Below are 17,661 nucleotides of genomic sequence, written 5' to 3'. Positions count from 1 at the left end.
ATAGTTGGTAATCTTAGGAATTTTTGTAACAAATAAATTATGGCAAAAAAAAAATTTACAAAAAAAAATTGACATCTAGAAATTTAAAAAAACTACAAATGCAATTTTTTAAAAATATTTTTTTGGAGCAAATTGATTTGTTAAAAAAAATAAAAAAATTGTCAAGTGACAGCTAACTTTAATGCCATGTCATGCAATCGTATGTACATTTTTATATATTTGAATTGCACGTTTTTTAAAACTGTAAAATTTACGAGAAATTCAAAACTTGCCCAAAATTGTTACAGGAAGTATTAATAATAATTTATTAGTTCATAATGACATTAAATTTAATTGTCACTTCATAATTGTTTTAATTTTTTTTTTACGAATAAATTATAGCAAAAAAAATTATTAAAAAAATAGACTTGTAGAAATTTTAATAAATTAAAAATGCAATTTTTTTAAAATAATTTTTTAGAACAAATTTTTTTGTTAAAGAAAATTAAAAAATTGTCGAGTGACAGCTAACTTTAATGTCATTAGTTAATAAGATTACTGCAAATTAGTTATGCATCCTTCATATTTGTAATACGCGCCACTAGATACTTACATCAGCGACCTCTTTTAATAATTCTTTGAGGAAAAAGCGCCATCTAAAGTATTATATTATTAATTAATTTTAAATTTACAATTGAAGTTTATCTCTCATGATAAATTGTTTGGCATTTGATTATTTACCGTTGAAAGTTTGAATTATTTTGAATGTTTACAAGTGGTTAGAACTACAACAACAAACGTTTTCAATACTTTGTAAATAAATAGTGTTGAAATAAAAAAGTTAGTGTTGAGATTTATAAAATTATTCTTTAGTTAATAGTTCTTAAACTATAAATAATCATGAGGAAAACTTCGAATGGTCGTAAATCTTCTCTGAATCCTGTCAGAGTATCGATGCTGGATCGAGATGATAAAGTTAGATCTGAGCCCAGGGTATCAAATATTGGTAAATCAAAAGCACTCTCAGGTACTGATAACTCTCAAATACCTAGACCTCGGATCCGGAGTGCTTCATCTGATCGAGGGAGTATCAGGCGTTCCAATTTAAAACCACCGACTGTTTTAGGTTAATAAAATTTTATTAAATATTTATTGCTTATAAATTATTCGGATTTATTAATTTAGTAAAATTATTCATAGGTAAAGCATCTCTTGGTTCGCATAATCAGTTGACTACTCCAATAACACCACGAGTAAGTTCGAATAAACCATTTCTGGACTTACCAACAGGACCTAGAGGAAGATCGCCATCAGCTGAACGTGCCAGTGGGTTAAATAGCAATAATTCATCAAAAAAAGATACAAGACCTCTTAATGACAAGAATTTTCAATCGCAAATGCTTAATAGAATTGATACTTTCTTCAATGACGCCCACCAGTCATCAATGCTCAATGCAAATGGTAGTTTAAGACCGGTGTCTTTAAAAATTTTTGTATCAGCATCAGATTATTTATTGAAACTTCTTCATGTTAAACAAGAGCTTAATTCAAATAATTATATGGAAGAATTACCAAAAATTGCTAAAAAATTCATTATCCTGGTACGATGGCCAAGTCTTGGTTGAAAACAGCAAACACAATGCACTCTTGGCCGCATGTACTCGGTTGGTTATCATGGCTTGTCGAAATTTGCGAAGCTAAAGTTGTGGCTTTCGAAAAATTTCAATTACACAGTATACCATTTGTTGACGATGAAGAAGGTGAAATAATAAATCGTAATAAATTTACAAAGTTATTGGAGCTTTACATCGCTTGGAATGATGGACAGTTTGAGGAAGAGGAAAATTTAATTAAAAAATATGCACAAAATATTGCTGATAATCTCGGTTGTACTGATGAAAATAAACTTCGTGTCGAAGAAGAAGTTTTAGAAACTCAAAAAAAGTATGATGAACTTGATAAACAGTATGAACAAATGATAAATAAATTTCACGAGTCGAAAGACCAAATGAGATTGTTAGAAGAGGATGAAATGAAACAAGAAACTTATGAAAATGCTCAAATACAAACGTCAAAAGATGAACAACTTAGAATTCAAAAGTTAGAAAATGATACTGATAATTTAAACAAAGAAAAAGAAAGATTATTGAAGAAAAACAATGAACTTAATGAGTGTATAAAGACCCAGTCGATGACTGTTGAAGAGCGCGATGAAATACTGAAAAAGTGTGCCGAATTAAGTAAATATTCTAAAACATTCGATGATCATTTAGAAGAATTGAGGAGAGAAGTTTGGACTCTTGATATGAGATATTCAAGTATGCTTGATAAATTGAATTCCGCTGTCTTAGCCTACAATAAAGATATTGTTATTAATATTACGGAAAATTCGGATCTATACACTTTACCATGTAGTTCGTTGAATGATTTTAAGATAATGAATGATCTCAAACCTAGGGTTGATGCTATTAAGCACTTAAATGACAACATGAAAAAGCAATATAATAATTTTATATCAATTATTAATTCGCATATGAATCAGCTGGAGTCTTTGCAAGATAAAAAAAAGTTAATGGAACAAGAAAAAGATGAAAGGTTGTCGAAAAATGATGAAAAAAAACTTTTGATTAAAAATATTAAATTGCGCGCTAAACAGGATGAAACCAAACTGCGTGATTTAAATAAAAAGTTAGAAGATGAAATTAAAAGTCTTAGAGAATCACTTCCAGATATCCAAGTAGAAGTTAATGAATTACTTGAAGCTCAGGAAAAATTAGATGCAGTAGAAAGGCGTAGAATATATTTAGAAAATTCTGCTGAAAAATTTTTCCACAGGTTTTATGAATTGTTAACTAATGAAAAAATAGAATTTTCAAAAAACTTTGATAAAATACTGGAGATTTGAGCTGTGTAATTACTGTCATAATTAATTCTAATTTTTTAATTATTGGGCATGATTTTTTTTTTACTTTTATATTATAGAAATAGAGTATGTTTTAAATAAAATTAAATTCTGCATAGTGAACGCCATCTTATTTTTTACCGGCTCACTTAAAAATTGCGACTTGATTTGTATAGTTATTTGACTAATATTAAATTCATTATTATTTATTATTTTGATAAAAATTTATTAACTTTGATATTATTTAATTGTTCATATTAAATTAATTAATATTGATCAGTTATTAAAAATGGGTTCTTGGGTTTTAATAAATGTTCAAAAGAGATTTAGGGGTTAACTTTCGAATTATTTAACCTTTGAAACTGTAAAAAAAAATAATAAAATTATATAAACAATAAAAATTAGATTAAAAATGTCACAAATTTTGATTAAATTATTTTTACAAACAAAATTACCTTTATATATTAATAATGTTAAACATAATATTAAATATTTTCAAACATTACAGACCACTTACAAATTGAGGTATTTATATTTTTATAAACAACAATCAAAAAGTTATGTTAATTATTTACGTTCATATTGTTTCTTTTCAGGAACACTGAATTGCTGTATAAATATAGAATATTGAAACCCAGAGCAACGATAAATATTTTTCAAATAAGGAATAATTTAGGCAGTATATTAGAAGTTGATACACATGTCCTAAACAATGTGATGCTTTATAAATATGAAAAACCTAATTATTTCAAATACATGACAGTGTTTTCAGTTATGCAATTTTGCTTATTTACTGTTATAACTTACTTTTTAATTGAGTGGCTGCCAGAGTTCAAAGCTGATGAATCTTTATTTACTTATCTGAAAAAAAACATTTTATATCTTTCTACATTTCTACTGCCATTTATTGGAGGTGATGAAAACTGATTATAAGTAACTAATTATAATTCAATTTATCTTTATTAATAGAAATAAAATTTTGCAGGACTTGGATCATCAGCTGTAATCTGGTTGTTTACAATACGTTCAGTAAAATATATAATTTTGCTTAAAGGTGGCAAAAAGTAACCATTGTCACTTATCATCCATGGAAAAAAAATTTTCAATTCACTGTTCCTGTTGAAAAGGTATTGCTCACATTCATTAGAATTAAATTATATCATGTTACAGATGCCATAAGGGCGTATAAAAATTATACCCAGAAACCACAAGGGCGTATAATAAAAATTCTGTTCTTTTTCTAAGTCCAAAAAAATTTTTAGTTTGAAAAAAAAAATTTTTTTTGCATTTATGCACGTTTCATACAAAAATAAGTAATTCCCGAAAAAAAATTTTTTTTTTTACGCCTTTATGGAGGAACACCACTGTGACGATAAAAAAAAAAAGAGGTAATTTTCGGGAATTTTTTTGACCGGGAAAATAAAAGAATTTGGGGATCGGATTTTTTTTTATTTTATTAAAGGTACATTAAAGATTATTATCCTAAATTTTTATTTAAAAAAATGTAATTATTACAAAGTTATCAACAGTCTCGTAGAGCACTATAAAAAATTTCCCTCTCCATGGTCGGTTCGATCACTCAAAAACGGATCATCTGAAAATAAAAACCCAAATTGCTTTTTAATCAGTCAAGATGTTGATTTAATCAGTCAAGGGGAAATTTTGAAAATTTTCATTTTTAAAAAATGACGACTGATTTAAAATTTTCTCACTATTTTTACTGTTTTTAGTAGATTTCATAGAAATCTAACTATTGCATTGGTCCTCATGACGGAACTTTTGAAAAATTGTGCTATATTTCGACTATACTCGTCGAGCTGAGTCGGAAAATGCATCTGGTTCAAAAGTTTATATATGTAAGGTTGTATATATATATATATATATATATATATATATATATATATATATATATATATATATATATATAATCAGATATAATGCGGCTTGTCACGACGATAGCGTCGCCAATTTACGTCGGATCTTTACCAAACTCAACATAATTATTCTACAGATAGATACCGAAGTCAAGTTCGTAGATGAGCTTAATCGGTCAAGTAATTTAGAAATGCCAGGATTTTGAAATTTTCAAAATCATAAAAATTTATATTTCTTCACTTTCTTGCTCGAATAACTCTTGAATGGAATAACTTGTCGAAATTCTGTTAATTGCATCTGAAAGCTTTTCAAATAAGTTTTAATTTGAGTACCATTTCATATGTGTAGACTTGAAATTATTCAGAAATGCTAGGATTATAGGATTATAAAATTTTCAAAATTATAAAAATTTATGATATATCCTTCGCAAAAAACTGAGAATTTTGAGAGACAATTAAAAAATATAAGCAAAAAAATAGTGTTAATAAATATATTCAAGAAAATAATTCAAATATATGTCATGTATAATTTATAAATACTGGAAATATAACAATAATAATTTTAAAATTATATGAAAATAAATTATTTTTCCCTGATTAATAAAAAGAATTAAAAAGTATTGAAAATCAAGAAATTTAAATTCTTTTGAATACTTCTGAATACTCTTAATACTTTTGAATTTTCTACTCTTATAGAGATTTAATGTTGTCAATTCTTTTGATAATCTTTTTTAACCAGGGTGAAATGATGGCGGCTGTTAATAAAAGTTTTTAAAAAATTAAATAAGTATTGTTATTCTGATTATACTTTAAAATCTCTATGTATTTATATTTGTTAGCTTAAAATCAAGATAAAAAATTCGTATACACAGCTCTGAAATATATGTATGTCGTTTTTTTTTTTTATTATTTATTTTCTTGTAGATATCTTCTCTAGTACCAAGACAATATAGTTAAAATTCAATTAATTAATTAATTAACTAACGCTTAATTAATATTATTTTTCATTGAATACTTTAAATTTCTAAGTATGCTGGTACACAAAAAAAGACTTATGATCCTAAGGTGGAAATTGAACAATAAAGCTCATCTTAGAACATGACCTTCGTATTTATCTGTAGAATAAGTACGTTAAGTTTAAAAATGATCCATAATGAGTTAGAAATGATAATTTCGTATTCAATCCAAGTAATTTTTAGATTTTTACATTCATTTTCATGAAATCAACTTCCATTTCGGCTGCCGAATGGCCTTTTTTTTTTGTTTTAACCCGGCTAAAAAAATCTTTAAAATAAAAATTTTTTAAATTCCATACATGCGACGATAACTACATCCTTACTCATTAAAAAGCGATTTGGGTTATTATGTTCAGATAATCCGTTTTTGAGTTATGGAACCGATCATGGAAAGGGGAAATTTTTTCTAGTGCTCTACGAGATTGTTAATAACTTTGTAATAATTAAATATTTTTTAACAAAAATTTAGGGTAATAATCTTTAATTTGCCCTTAATAAAATAAAAAAAAATCCGATCCCTAAATTCCTTTATTTTCCGTGTCAAAAAAATTCCCGAAAATCACCTCTTTTTTTCGATCATCATAGTGGTGTTCCTCCGTAAGGGCGTAAAAATAAAAATTTTTTTTTTTGGGAACCGACGTATTTTTGTATGAAACGTGTAGAAATGCAAAAAAAAATTTCTTCAAACTAAAAATTTTTTTGGACTTAAAAAAAAAACAGAATTTTTATTATACGCCCTTATGGCATCTGGAACGCGATAGATAGTCAATCAGGTCTTTATTATTTTGATTAACACAAATGAAGATTTAATATTAATTTCAAATTATTAATTAATAAAAACTTAAAAATACAACGAGTAATTTATTAGAATTAAACCGTAATCATTTTAATTAACATTTTTACCATCAGCTATTATAATATTTAATAGTTTATTATTTAAATTTCAGATATATGTTAAAAAACACCGACAAGAATTAAATAGGATCATGACACTAGGAATCAAAGATAAACCGTTTTACTTTATGCTTAATAATGATGGAACATTTGTTAACCCAGATCTCTATGATCATGCAATTGGATATTACAAAAAGGAAAAATAAAAAATTTTGCTATATTTATTCATAGTCTTTTTACTTTGTTATCGGAATTATCGAATTAAATACGTTATAATAATTTAAAAAAGTTTTTTTTATTTAATTAGGTATATAACAAGGTAAGGATTGAATTGAAATATACAATTTTTTAAGGACAAAAATGCATGTTTATTATTTAATATACTTTTTTCAATAAGCTCGGAAAATAACGATATTTATTTTTAGATAGAGCAGCCACACACTTCAATAAAATTATTATAAAATGTAGATTAGATGTAAAAAAATAATTATTTTATTTATGTCAATACATATTTAATAAGTAAAAAATAAATGATAATAAATTGCATATTTACGTAACTACCAAAGTCAGCTAATCATTTAAATAAAATAAATAAATAGTTATTAATGATGAGAGTGAAAAATTAAAACTATTTATATCAATAATAATAATTAACAAATAAAAATGAATAATGTGTATCTGCTTATCCGCATGAAATTTGATTTACTTCATACATATAATTATTTCTTAAACAATATTAAAATTTTGTCAATGCTTTAGTTTATATACATACAATATTTTTCTTATTATTATAATTTAATAGCTTAAATAAAGATATAACGGTGAAATTTAATTTTTTATTAAATAATTTGTTTGATCATTTTTTAAGATATTTTTTCTTTGCATTATAACGAAGAAACGATGCAATAATAAGAACATGTAAAAACTTTCAATTGTGATTCTTTTTAAGATAAACTATTTTTAATCAATATGTTTATCTATAATTATTTATTCATTTATCTAGACTTATTTAATTGTTTAATTAATTGTAAATAATATTTATATAAAGTAAGAAATTTTCATTTTTTTTTTTTTTTTTTTTTAATAGTTTGAGTATTTGTCTTTCACCCAAAGATAACTATGTTCACAGACATCTAAAAGTTTTTTTTTTTTTTTTTCCATTTATCCATTAAATTATTAATAATTCATATTTTCTTTATTTTTAATTTTCATATTTTATTTCTCTAGATCACATAAAAACTAAACATTCAGCATGTCATTCTCTAGTGATACATTAATTAGTATTTAATTGTTTGTTTTAGCCAATAAAAATTGTCGATTATTAGAAAAAAAAAAAAACGACAATTCAATCAATGTGTTTGTTTATTTACAGCGTTTACAGATTAATCATTGCTTGCAACATTCATGTGTGTTCGATACAACGATACAACATTCATGCTTAGAATTAGCATCATTTGGCTGTATCATTACCTACAAATAAGGCACCATCGACAAATTATTCAGTTACTTATTAATTTAATTTAAGCTAAAAATGATCTAGCAACTTATAATTAGTTATTTTTTAATCTTCAGTCAATCACCATATTAGTCTGCACCGATGATACGTTAATATGTAATAGTTATCCGAAGCGTAATTATGATATTTACTCATGTACATTTATCAATTGAAAATAAAATTGTTAAAAAAAAAAAAAAAATGAACAATTATTAACGAAATCCGTAAAAAATTGTATTTTTTTTTTTTTTTAATTTGAATGATTACCTTAAAAATCTACTGATTAAATTATTGAATTGTTTTTGTAAATTTAATATTAGCAAATTTCTAACGCATTTATATTAGAATTGAGTCAATGTGAAATAAAAAATTGTTTAAAATCGAAATTACAAATTGGAAATTAGAAAAAAAAAAAAAGGAAGCTTTGTATTAAATTATTTCACTTTCATTCTCGTTCAAATTTAATTTTTGATGTTTTTTTTTTTTTTTATGAAGAAAATTGAAATTAATTTTGGGAAGCAAACTTTAAATAAAATGCAATAAACAAATTAATTTTACCGACAATAATTATAGTGTACCGTTGGCAAAGTACTGATATCGATCATATAATTTGGTTGACCACGAATGAATGCTGCCTTCAACGAGGTCCTCAACATGCTGTCGTAGTTGATCCTCTGTTAACGTTAAGTGAAATCGATTTTTGAGTCCTTGAACAGTTGCTGCACCGCCAGTGCGAAAGCACGGTAGTTGTGAGCCTGTAAAATAAAATAATATGTAAGTTGAATAAATTTAAAAAAAATAAGAAAATCAAAATAAAACAAACCTGACAGCATTATTTCTACAAGATTAACAACTTTCTCCATGTGTTTTCGTGCTGCAACAAGTCCTTGTAAAATAAGATTTTTAAAATGGTGGAACATTTTAGATTGACTACCACCCATAACTTCAACAAATTCAGGTGTTAGTTTAAACGGGCTCGTTTCAAATCCTAAATTTCTTGGTGATGTTGATAATATAAAACCAAAATCAATATGAATAATGTGTCCATCACTATGCAATAATATATTTCCATTATGTCTATCTTTAACTTGAATAAGATAACTAACAAGACAATAAGCCGCACAACTTTGGACGAAATTATTTTGAGCTTGAGCAAATTCCTCGGAATCAGTAGGACCAAATTCACGCTCAAAATATTGTAACAATGTTAATTGACAGTGTTTTTTAATTTGATGCAATGATACGGTATTTAAAATTGGTTCAATCAATCCACTGTCATTAGATAAACATAAAATTTTGTATGGTCTTACCCACAGAGGTAAACCTTCATCTTGCCATATTTTTTGTAACATTGACAATAATTGTGAAGCAAGTAATTCTTGCCGTAAATCATCACCACATTTAACAATAACAGCTAATAATCGCCATGAAGCTAAATGACCATATGGACTAGATGATCTTATACGACGCTGTTTCAATTCCCAAGGTTCTTTCAGTACGGCTGCCGATGGATCCTCTGGATCGTGATTAAATGTCGCATTAGGGGTCGCGGCAAGTTCACTCAATCTTCTTTTAATATCACCAGGTACAAAGACTGGTTCACGGCTATCTGAACTATCTTGACTCAGTTGTGATATCGTATCTCTGTCTCGAGGCTTCCGAAGTTGTAAATACTGCGTAATAAATTAAAAAAAAAATAATCCATACAAATGTTTAACTGCGGTTATTTTTAATATTTAAGTAGAATAATACATCAATAAACAAACCTGTTGTGTAATTTCATCATCCTCTTGGCTCCAACAATCTGCAGGGTCATCATCAAGATAATTAAATGCACCATCTCCGTTTTTATTAACTATACTTTTATTCGGAGTTTGTCGAATTGATTGTTGCTGTGCTGCTCCATTTGAATTATTCGTTGAATCTGAAGATTGCTCATTACCCGTTAAATTTTCTTCAGACTTAGTATGTCTTAATGAGCTTCCCATTACTTTGGTGGGAACTGGTGAGGTATATAAATCCTCTACTTCTAGAACTTCCACGTAAATAATATATGGAGCCTATTAATTAATAAAAATATATATTAATTTATCAGTAATAATAATATATCAATTATAAATTGCTAATGATTCTCTCCTTCTCTCTCATTTTTATTTCGAAAGTTATGAAAGTTTATATATGTTTATAACAGACACATATGTATCATGTTAAAAAGAGAAATCATGAACAAAATTACTTACCTTATCTTTACTATTGAGGACTGCAGCATATTGCGGTGGTACTCTTACGATATGATGTGGAATTGTACTATGTAACGGAAGCCACACTCTTGCTGGTAAATTTAAGTTGAGTGTATTCAACTCAGCTACTAGTTGAACGGTTTTACTCTCTTTTGTAGGAATAGTTCCAAGCAATTTACCAATTGATATCAGTGCCTGAATAAACTCAAGCTCTGGAGCAAGCCGCGGGGCCTAAAAAATTACAATAAAAATAGTTTTTCATTAGTATTATTGTCTATCTAATAATCGTCAATGATGATGAATGTGATGAATTGATAAAATTATTTAGTGTATTTAGTATTAATTATTGAAACTAGAAGTTTTTTTTTTCCTTACATTACAGAAGCAATCAGTCTTCTGACCTCGTAAATCATTAACGACACCTTGGCAGGAATCAAAACAGGTACATCCATTGTCGAATGCTCGACCAGAACTCAAGTCCCCAAGACTTACTTTGTTTACTACACCTAAATAATTATTATAATTATAAATTTATTTAAGGAAAAGTATTTATGATAATTAATGTTATTTATTAAGTTATCAAATAGTCATTAAAATTAATTAAATCAATCAATTGAGTGAAAACGATTAAATGAATTAAAAAATATAAAGTTGAAAGTATTATTTTCATTAAACGTAATCAAGTAAACTCAAGCAATATGATTGCTATTGAATTATTTTCAGATTACATACTTGAATGGTAAAATAAAATTTAATATTTTACCGGAATGGCTTCGACGTAATGATTGAAAAAGACCCGTAGCATCAGACTGTGATCTTTGGTGGGTTTTTTTATTGGGCGATGCCACCATTTGAGCAGTAGGCAAGGGTGGTGGCGCGTGTACTTGTATTCCGCTAAGTTTTTGTTTCCTCGTTATTTCACTTCCCTTTGGCCTGTTTTTTCTATTCAAAGAAAAGATATTTTAATTAGTTAAAAAAGAAAAAAATATGTCTAGTATGATTTCCCAAAAAATAAATAATTATTTAAGTTCTAAATCAGTGTCTATTTAAAAAAAATTTTACTGTCACTAATATTTCTAGTTAATTCGGTCCCTTGTATGTCGAATCATAAAATAATTGTAATTAAATAAAAAAAAAAAAAAAAAAAATATAAATAAATAAGACGTACCTCAATTCGTCAGATAAAATAAGATTTTTGAGCTTGGTCCCGTGAGACTTCTTTTTAGATGGTAAATGAGCATCTGAGCTGTACGCATCTAACAGCCAAGCGCACTTTAACGAGAAGTCTGCGGCTTGCCTACATCTGTAATATGTATAAAGATAATTACCAACTTGATACTCATTAGAAAGTTTTCATAAACATATACATTTGAAACAAATTTTATAATAAATTTATTTAGTTCGTTTTTTTATTTTTGTTTCTAAAACACTTGTCTTAAAAAAAAAAGAAAAAAAAAATGCAATTAATGAAGTAAATCAAATTAAATAATACTTCTTACCTATGAACGAGATACGGATAAAGAACCTCTGTGACGTCATGTAATTGTATGTACATCAAGATCAATTGCGGTAAATAAAAGTCCACATCGTTATCTGAGAAGCTAAATAACTTGTTGCCTACAAAAAATCATAATTAAATTAAAAATACAAAAAACAAATTTAAAGTATTGCAACAGAGATTAACTGTTATACTTTTTATGATATCATAAGGTTATAAGAATTAATAAAATCAACAACAAAAGAAACATTGTTTCAACTGACCGAGATAACTCTGAACGCCAGGTTCTTTAGAATTGAAGAGATAAGAAATAGCCATAGACATATCGAAAATTTGGCTTTCAAATAACCTAAGGAGACAACTCTCAGTAGGTTTTGGTTGAGCTGTTTCTTGTCTTCGTATCTCAAGTGGTTTTTTAGAGGTATCATCATCCGGTTGTGTAGCACCACAACACAAAGTCATCGCAGCACCAGCCAATTCACTTTGCATTGTAACTTCAAGTGTATTGTGATAACCATTATTACCACAGCTTGGTTTTTCATCGCGTAATTCATTCGTGTAATCACTGTTTACATTAATCTTCTGAGGTTCTCGCATCGAAGTTCGTTCGCTATTTACGAATGTCTGTTTTTCATTAGCAACAATATACTGATATTGATGCTGTTGCTGTTTTTGTTGCTGTTCTACACTATCAAGGCATTTTTCTGGTATATTAATACACTGTTGAATATCCTTTGATTGAGATTCCATAACGTCCAGTGACACTGAGCCGGTATCATCACCATCAACAGCATCAACACAATCCATGTCACCGGCCTGTGATAACGACGAGTCTAAGCTTTCACGACTGTGTAAATGGTCAACACTAGATTCTCGAGTTGTTGCAGTAGCAGCATCACTGGAACCACTATCTGACCCGCAGAGTATACCCGAATCATCCGAACCAAGACTCGCCAAGTCTTCACGTTCACGGCTACGTGATTTTATAATTGATGATGGACTCGATACTTTTATTACTGAATCTGGTGCTGTTTCACATTCTGGACTTGGTGTTACATCTACTTCTGGAATACGTTGTAGCGCTGAATCAAGACTTCGATTTCTGTGATGCAGCGTCAGTATTGTAACAGTTGCTTGCGGTACCGGAGGAAGTAGGATACCCATCGACCTGAAACATTAACATTATACAACTATTGTTTTTTTTTTTCTTCAATTTATCGTTACTGTTTCATCTTGTTATATTATTACTTAAATGCTGGCTTTTAACTTGGTGTATTTTTTTATGCAATACTTAAAATTTGTTAGATATTAATCATGTATTAGATAAACTTTTCATGTACGATTAATGTCATAAGAAATAATGTGTTCTACAGCTTGTCGTAATACACTGCAGTGATTTAATTTAATTAATTACAATCTCACAAGGGATGTATCATTATATGAAGCTTTGCGATATCAGATAAATTTTTTTAAGTGGAATTCGCTCAATTTTGGTAATAAAATATAAAAAAAAAACATTTAAAAATTTTTTTTTCTTCAAACTATTTTATTTTATAATACCTACCACGAAAATGTTCAAAAATATATTATTCAATGTTTCCGTATTCTACACGTAAAAACAAATAATTTAAAAATGGTTTCCATTTTTTTTCGCTTCTTAGACTTGCCGAGGGAAACCGTACTATCTTTGTCGCATTTACAACAGCAAAGCTATTGCTTATTAATGAATTTTCCTTAAAAAAATAGAAAAAGATTTCGATAACTTTTTTGCCTTCAAAAATTGGAAAAATTTTTGGCTCTCATGTTTTTGGATAAAATTTCTACTCTATTTTTTTTTTTTTAAAGTACATAAAAAACAAACAATTAAATTAAAAAAAGAAAGTTGAGTATCACAGTTTTAACAAATTTTCTAAAAAATTAATAAATTTTTTCGAAAATTGTGATATCCAATATTTTTTTTTTAATTGTTCGTTATTTTATGTACTTGTCAAAAAAAATATATCAATAAAATCAAATAGAAATTTCGTTCAAAAAAATGAAAATTAAAATGGGGACTCCCTTGTAAATATTTACCATTTTTATTAGTTTAGGACAAATTTATGAATCTGTAACATCTGGGAACGCCTCTTTAAAAAAAATTCCAAAAATGTCAATTTTTCAAATGATTTATTCAACAATTTTTTGAAGCGAAAAATTTTCATCTTTGAATTTTTTTTCATATTATTCTATTTTTGATGAAATTTTAGGAAAGCATTATTTTTGGAAGTTGAAATATTGTAAATCGTAGTTCCAAATACCTAATGTTGAAACCCGAAACAAGATTTTTAAACTCACAAATAGTATTTTAAAGAAATTGATAAAAATAAGTTTTTTTTTTAAAAACTAGCTTAAGACATTTATTCAGTAACTGATAAGCTTCCTCGAAATTGAAATATAAAAATACAAGCTGCTTAGGGAAGCACTGTCCATGAATTACGGCCGAGATTTCATAAGCTGTACACAACTAAACATCTAAATGAGTTAAATAAAACAAAAGAGATGTTACTTGTAAGTTAGAATCAAAATAAATAATAATGAATAACAATGCGTAGATAAAAAAATTAGTGAAAAAAGTAAAAGAAAAAAATAAAAATAAAAATAAATAAAATAAGATGATGATGCGGGTACCTAAAGTCCAAGCTATGGTTTCGTTGATGAGTGGTCAGTCTGTTGCGTACGTTGATTGGTGGGTTTGACCTGCCATGGACAAGAGGAACATTGCAACCAGATGATGATTTGTGACGTTTGATATGTGTCACACATTCCTGGCGATTTTGTCCACCAGTAGGCACCACTGCCACGGCTACGACTTCGCTCATATTAAAGTTGAACGAGCAATGGCTCGGCTAATGAATAGTCATCTGCTGCTCATGACGCCAATCTACCTACAATTCGCCCAATATTATCAGCCTTTTAAATTTTGCTTACATCCTTTACTTGCTATTGTATAATAAAAATATAGATATATTTATTTATTTATTTATTTATGAGCAAGCTAATTTGAATTGAAGCTTTGCGTGATGCTATTTATGCATTTATTTTTTACCACTGCTATTAACGCTCAATTTTATAAATTATTAATTAATTTAAATACCTTAATCAAGCAAAAGCGATATTTCAATTTGAAACAAACAAAAAAAATTAAGCGCAAACATACTGTACTTTATTAATTATTTTACGAGTATGTTCTTTTAATTTTTTTTTCTTTTGATAACAACGTACATACACAATTAAGTTAATTTATTTTAGGCACATATAGATAATATTTTTATAGCTTTTTCATATCTTCGACACATTTTTGTATTTAAAAAAAAAAAAAAAAAATAGCAGGAAACAAAACAAAGGAAAAATTGTAAAAAAAAAAATATTTAGCTATTCATTTGATAAGAGAAGCAAAAAATATGTATATAACTATTTAATAACTCGCGGCATTGAATTGATAGGATTGATATCTTGTGAAGAGAATAGGTTGTAATTGACGTCTCGTATCAAAATATGAATAAAAAATAAATAAAAGAATAACAGATATTGAAAAAAATATATAATTGCGGGAGTCATTGGTACTAATAGCTTTCGTACGCATAAATATGTCTTCATATTTGTAGTGAATATCTATACATATGATACAAAAGTAATGTATTTTTCGCAGTTTCCAATGCTTTCAATTGACAGTAGTAAAATCAGTGCAATATTTCCGTTCACATGATATCACAAAATCAACGCGTTTAGATCTAATTCAAGCAATAATACATCCATGTGATTATATTCAATTGTTCAATATAAATGAAATATTTAAGCTATTTATTATTCAGTATGTAACGATAAATAAAATTTTAAATTCCGCTCCAATTTAAAATACAAATATACAAAGTATATAATTATGTTTTGTATAATACAAAATAAAATAAATGTATGGGTATTTTTAAAATTAACAAAAATAAATCTATTCATGACATATGCACAAAAGAGACTTTCACATTATCAGAGAGCGCAGTTTAAAATAAACCAACTTGGCTTTCGTTTTTTTATCATTATTTGCACAAAACTCTATACATATAATATTTGGTTTTTAATGTTTGTTGGTTATTGTTTATTATCTGTATTATTGAGAATTGAAAAGATAAATAAAGACAAATTAAAGCAATTAATATTATACAATATGAAAGATGAAGAGCGTGAAAGCCGTGAAGTGATATGAATAAGGCTAGCAGATAGGACATTAGTGGAATCTAGGCTACGGCATTCCGCTTATTCAGCTTTGCGCTCTAATGATAATATTTTCTTGCTTAAATTATTAAATATTCTCGTAATATATTATAATTTTTCTTCTTTATCAAATATTTATCGATTTTTTCATTTTTTAGTAGGAGACTGCAGTCTTCTATGCATGTACGTATGATAGATATATAATTTTATTATATATTACGTAGTATTAGACATTATATGACATAGGTGGAAACATTATATATCATATATGATATGTATAAAAGGAAGTCGATCCCGGCGTCTTCCGACACGATGGGTGTGCCGGGCACGAACGAGTAGAGACAAGAGTATAGTAGATGGTAGGAAATGATGAGAGAATGAGCAAGAGAAATAATGGCAAATGCACACACTCACACTCACACACACACACACACACACACATATATATATATATATATATATATATATATATATATATATATATATATATATATATATATATATATATATATCAGGAAAAAAACACCGTCTATGTTGACAATCAGATTGTCACGACCCGTCTCTACTCTGTAAAGCCAAAACTCAGCATATAGCTATAAATATGCAGAATCGATCATGGATCTTCTTCTCTTTTCTTCATTCATATATTTTTTCTTCCATTTTATTTCGCTCTCCCGTACACGGAATTGCATAAATTACCAAACCAAATCAAAGCTTTGCTTATCTTCCATAAAAATAATCTAAAAAAAAAAAAAAATAAAAGATTAATTAGAGAAATTCACTCACCAGGTATGTTATTTTACAATTCGGTGGCTTATCACAATATCATACTAAACAGGATAAAAACCACCTAAAATAACAAACTGTCAAACTGTTAACAAAACTAAACAAAAAATATTATCAATTATCACTTTTATAATTGGCACAACTTGATCAGACTTTCAACAGACAAGTTGATATAAAAACACACCACAGACACTTTTAACAGATCCATATACATATAAAATTATTAATGCACTCTTTCTCTCTTTTTTTCTGTGCTGTACAACTATATGACTTCGAGGGCGATGATACAAATGATGCCAATGAAATTACATACGATTTTATTCACTTATTATGCTTTTGCTTTAAATTGCTCCGTATGTACTCAGTTATAAAATTCACAGCTTACAGTTAGTTGGTAAATACTAACGAGATATTGTTCTCACTTGCTCTTTAAATTTATTCGTTAGCGTTTATCTTACTCTCCTTAGTGTAGAGATATGATGTGATGGAGAGAGAAAAAATATCACCTCGATTCGATCTCAATGTTCAAACTATTGTATATACTGAACCCGGGCTACTCCCTCTGATATTTATTTTATATTGTGTTAAATATTACTCAACTTTAATTAATAAACTGTTGTATTTTCACGTGGGTTATTATCAAGTCACAACTTTCAAACTTCAGTGTTAAGAGTATTTTTTTATTTGTGAGTAAAAAAACGACGCGTTCAATGTCTGTCTTTACGTAGTAAT

At 27.5% G+C, this 17,661-nt stretch overlaps 2 protein-coding genes across 3 annotated transcripts; one reads left to right on the top strand and one right to left on the bottom strand.

Annotated features, from left to right (window-relative positions):
* The first annotated feature begins 725 nt into the window (after positions 1-725).
* Ndc80 (kinetochore protein Ndc80) lies at positions 726-8,003 on the top strand. The gene is given in 6 exon segments (XM_074247534.1): positions 726-1,105; positions 1,180-1,566; positions 1,569-3,406; positions 3,478-3,794; positions 3,867-4,008; positions 6,719-8,003. Coding segments are annotated over 3 exon segments (1,929 nt in total). The 5' UTR covers positions 726-879; the 3' UTR covers positions 2,885-3,406; positions 3,478-3,794; positions 3,867-4,008; positions 6,719-8,003.
* On the bottom strand, positions 7,010-17,651 carry Fwd (phosphatidylinositol 4-kinase beta fwd). Of its 2 annotated transcripts, XM_074247532.1 has the most exons (11): positions 16,930-17,651; positions 14,566-14,822; positions 12,162-13,066; positions 11,900-12,017; positions 11,569-11,703; positions 11,164-11,342; positions 10,776-10,906; positions 10,401-10,631; positions 9,927-10,220; positions 8,984-9,833; positions 7,010-8,915 (listed from the first exon to the last, which is right to left on the bottom strand). In XM_074247532.1, exons 2-11 carry the CDS (start codon positions 14,754-14,756, stop codon positions 8,728-8,730), a joined length of 3,222 nt encoding a protein of 1,073 aa, XP_074103633.1. In that variant the 5' UTR covers positions 14,757-14,822; positions 16,930-17,651; the 3' UTR covers positions 7,010-8,727. The 2 variants fall into 2 exon arrangements, with proteins under 2 accessions (XP_074103633.1, XP_074103634.1); XM_074247533.1 differs by lacking the exon at positions 14,566-14,822.
* Positions 17,652-17,661: the final 10 nt, after the last annotated feature.

Source organism: Cotesia typhae, unplaced genomic scaffold (assembly GCF_013202065.1).
Source record: "Cotesia typhae breed Kobodo isofemale line unplaced genomic scaffold, CoteBio_Ctyphae contig_5, whole genome shotgun sequence".
NCBI classification, from domain to species: domain Eukaryota; kingdom Metazoa; phylum Arthropoda; class Insecta; order Hymenoptera; family Braconidae; genus Cotesia; species Cotesia typhae.
This window is presented reverse-complemented; position numbering and strand designations above follow the sequence as displayed.

Bases quoted from the DNA above. Each gene is read 5' to 3' on its own strand.
- Fwd (XM_074247532.1), bottom strand. From the start codon at position 14,756: ATGAGCGAAGTCGTAGCCGTGGCAGTGGTGCCTACTGGTGGACAAAAT. The intron at 11,343-11,568 runs GTACGTCTTATT...TTCTTTGAATAG, and splicing joins ATTTTATCTGACGAATTGAG to AAAAAACAGGCCAAAGGGAA. The intron at 10,907-11,163 runs GTAAAATATTAA...ATAATTATTTAG, and splicing joins ATTACGTCGAAGCCATTCCG to GTGTAGTAAACAAAGTAAGT.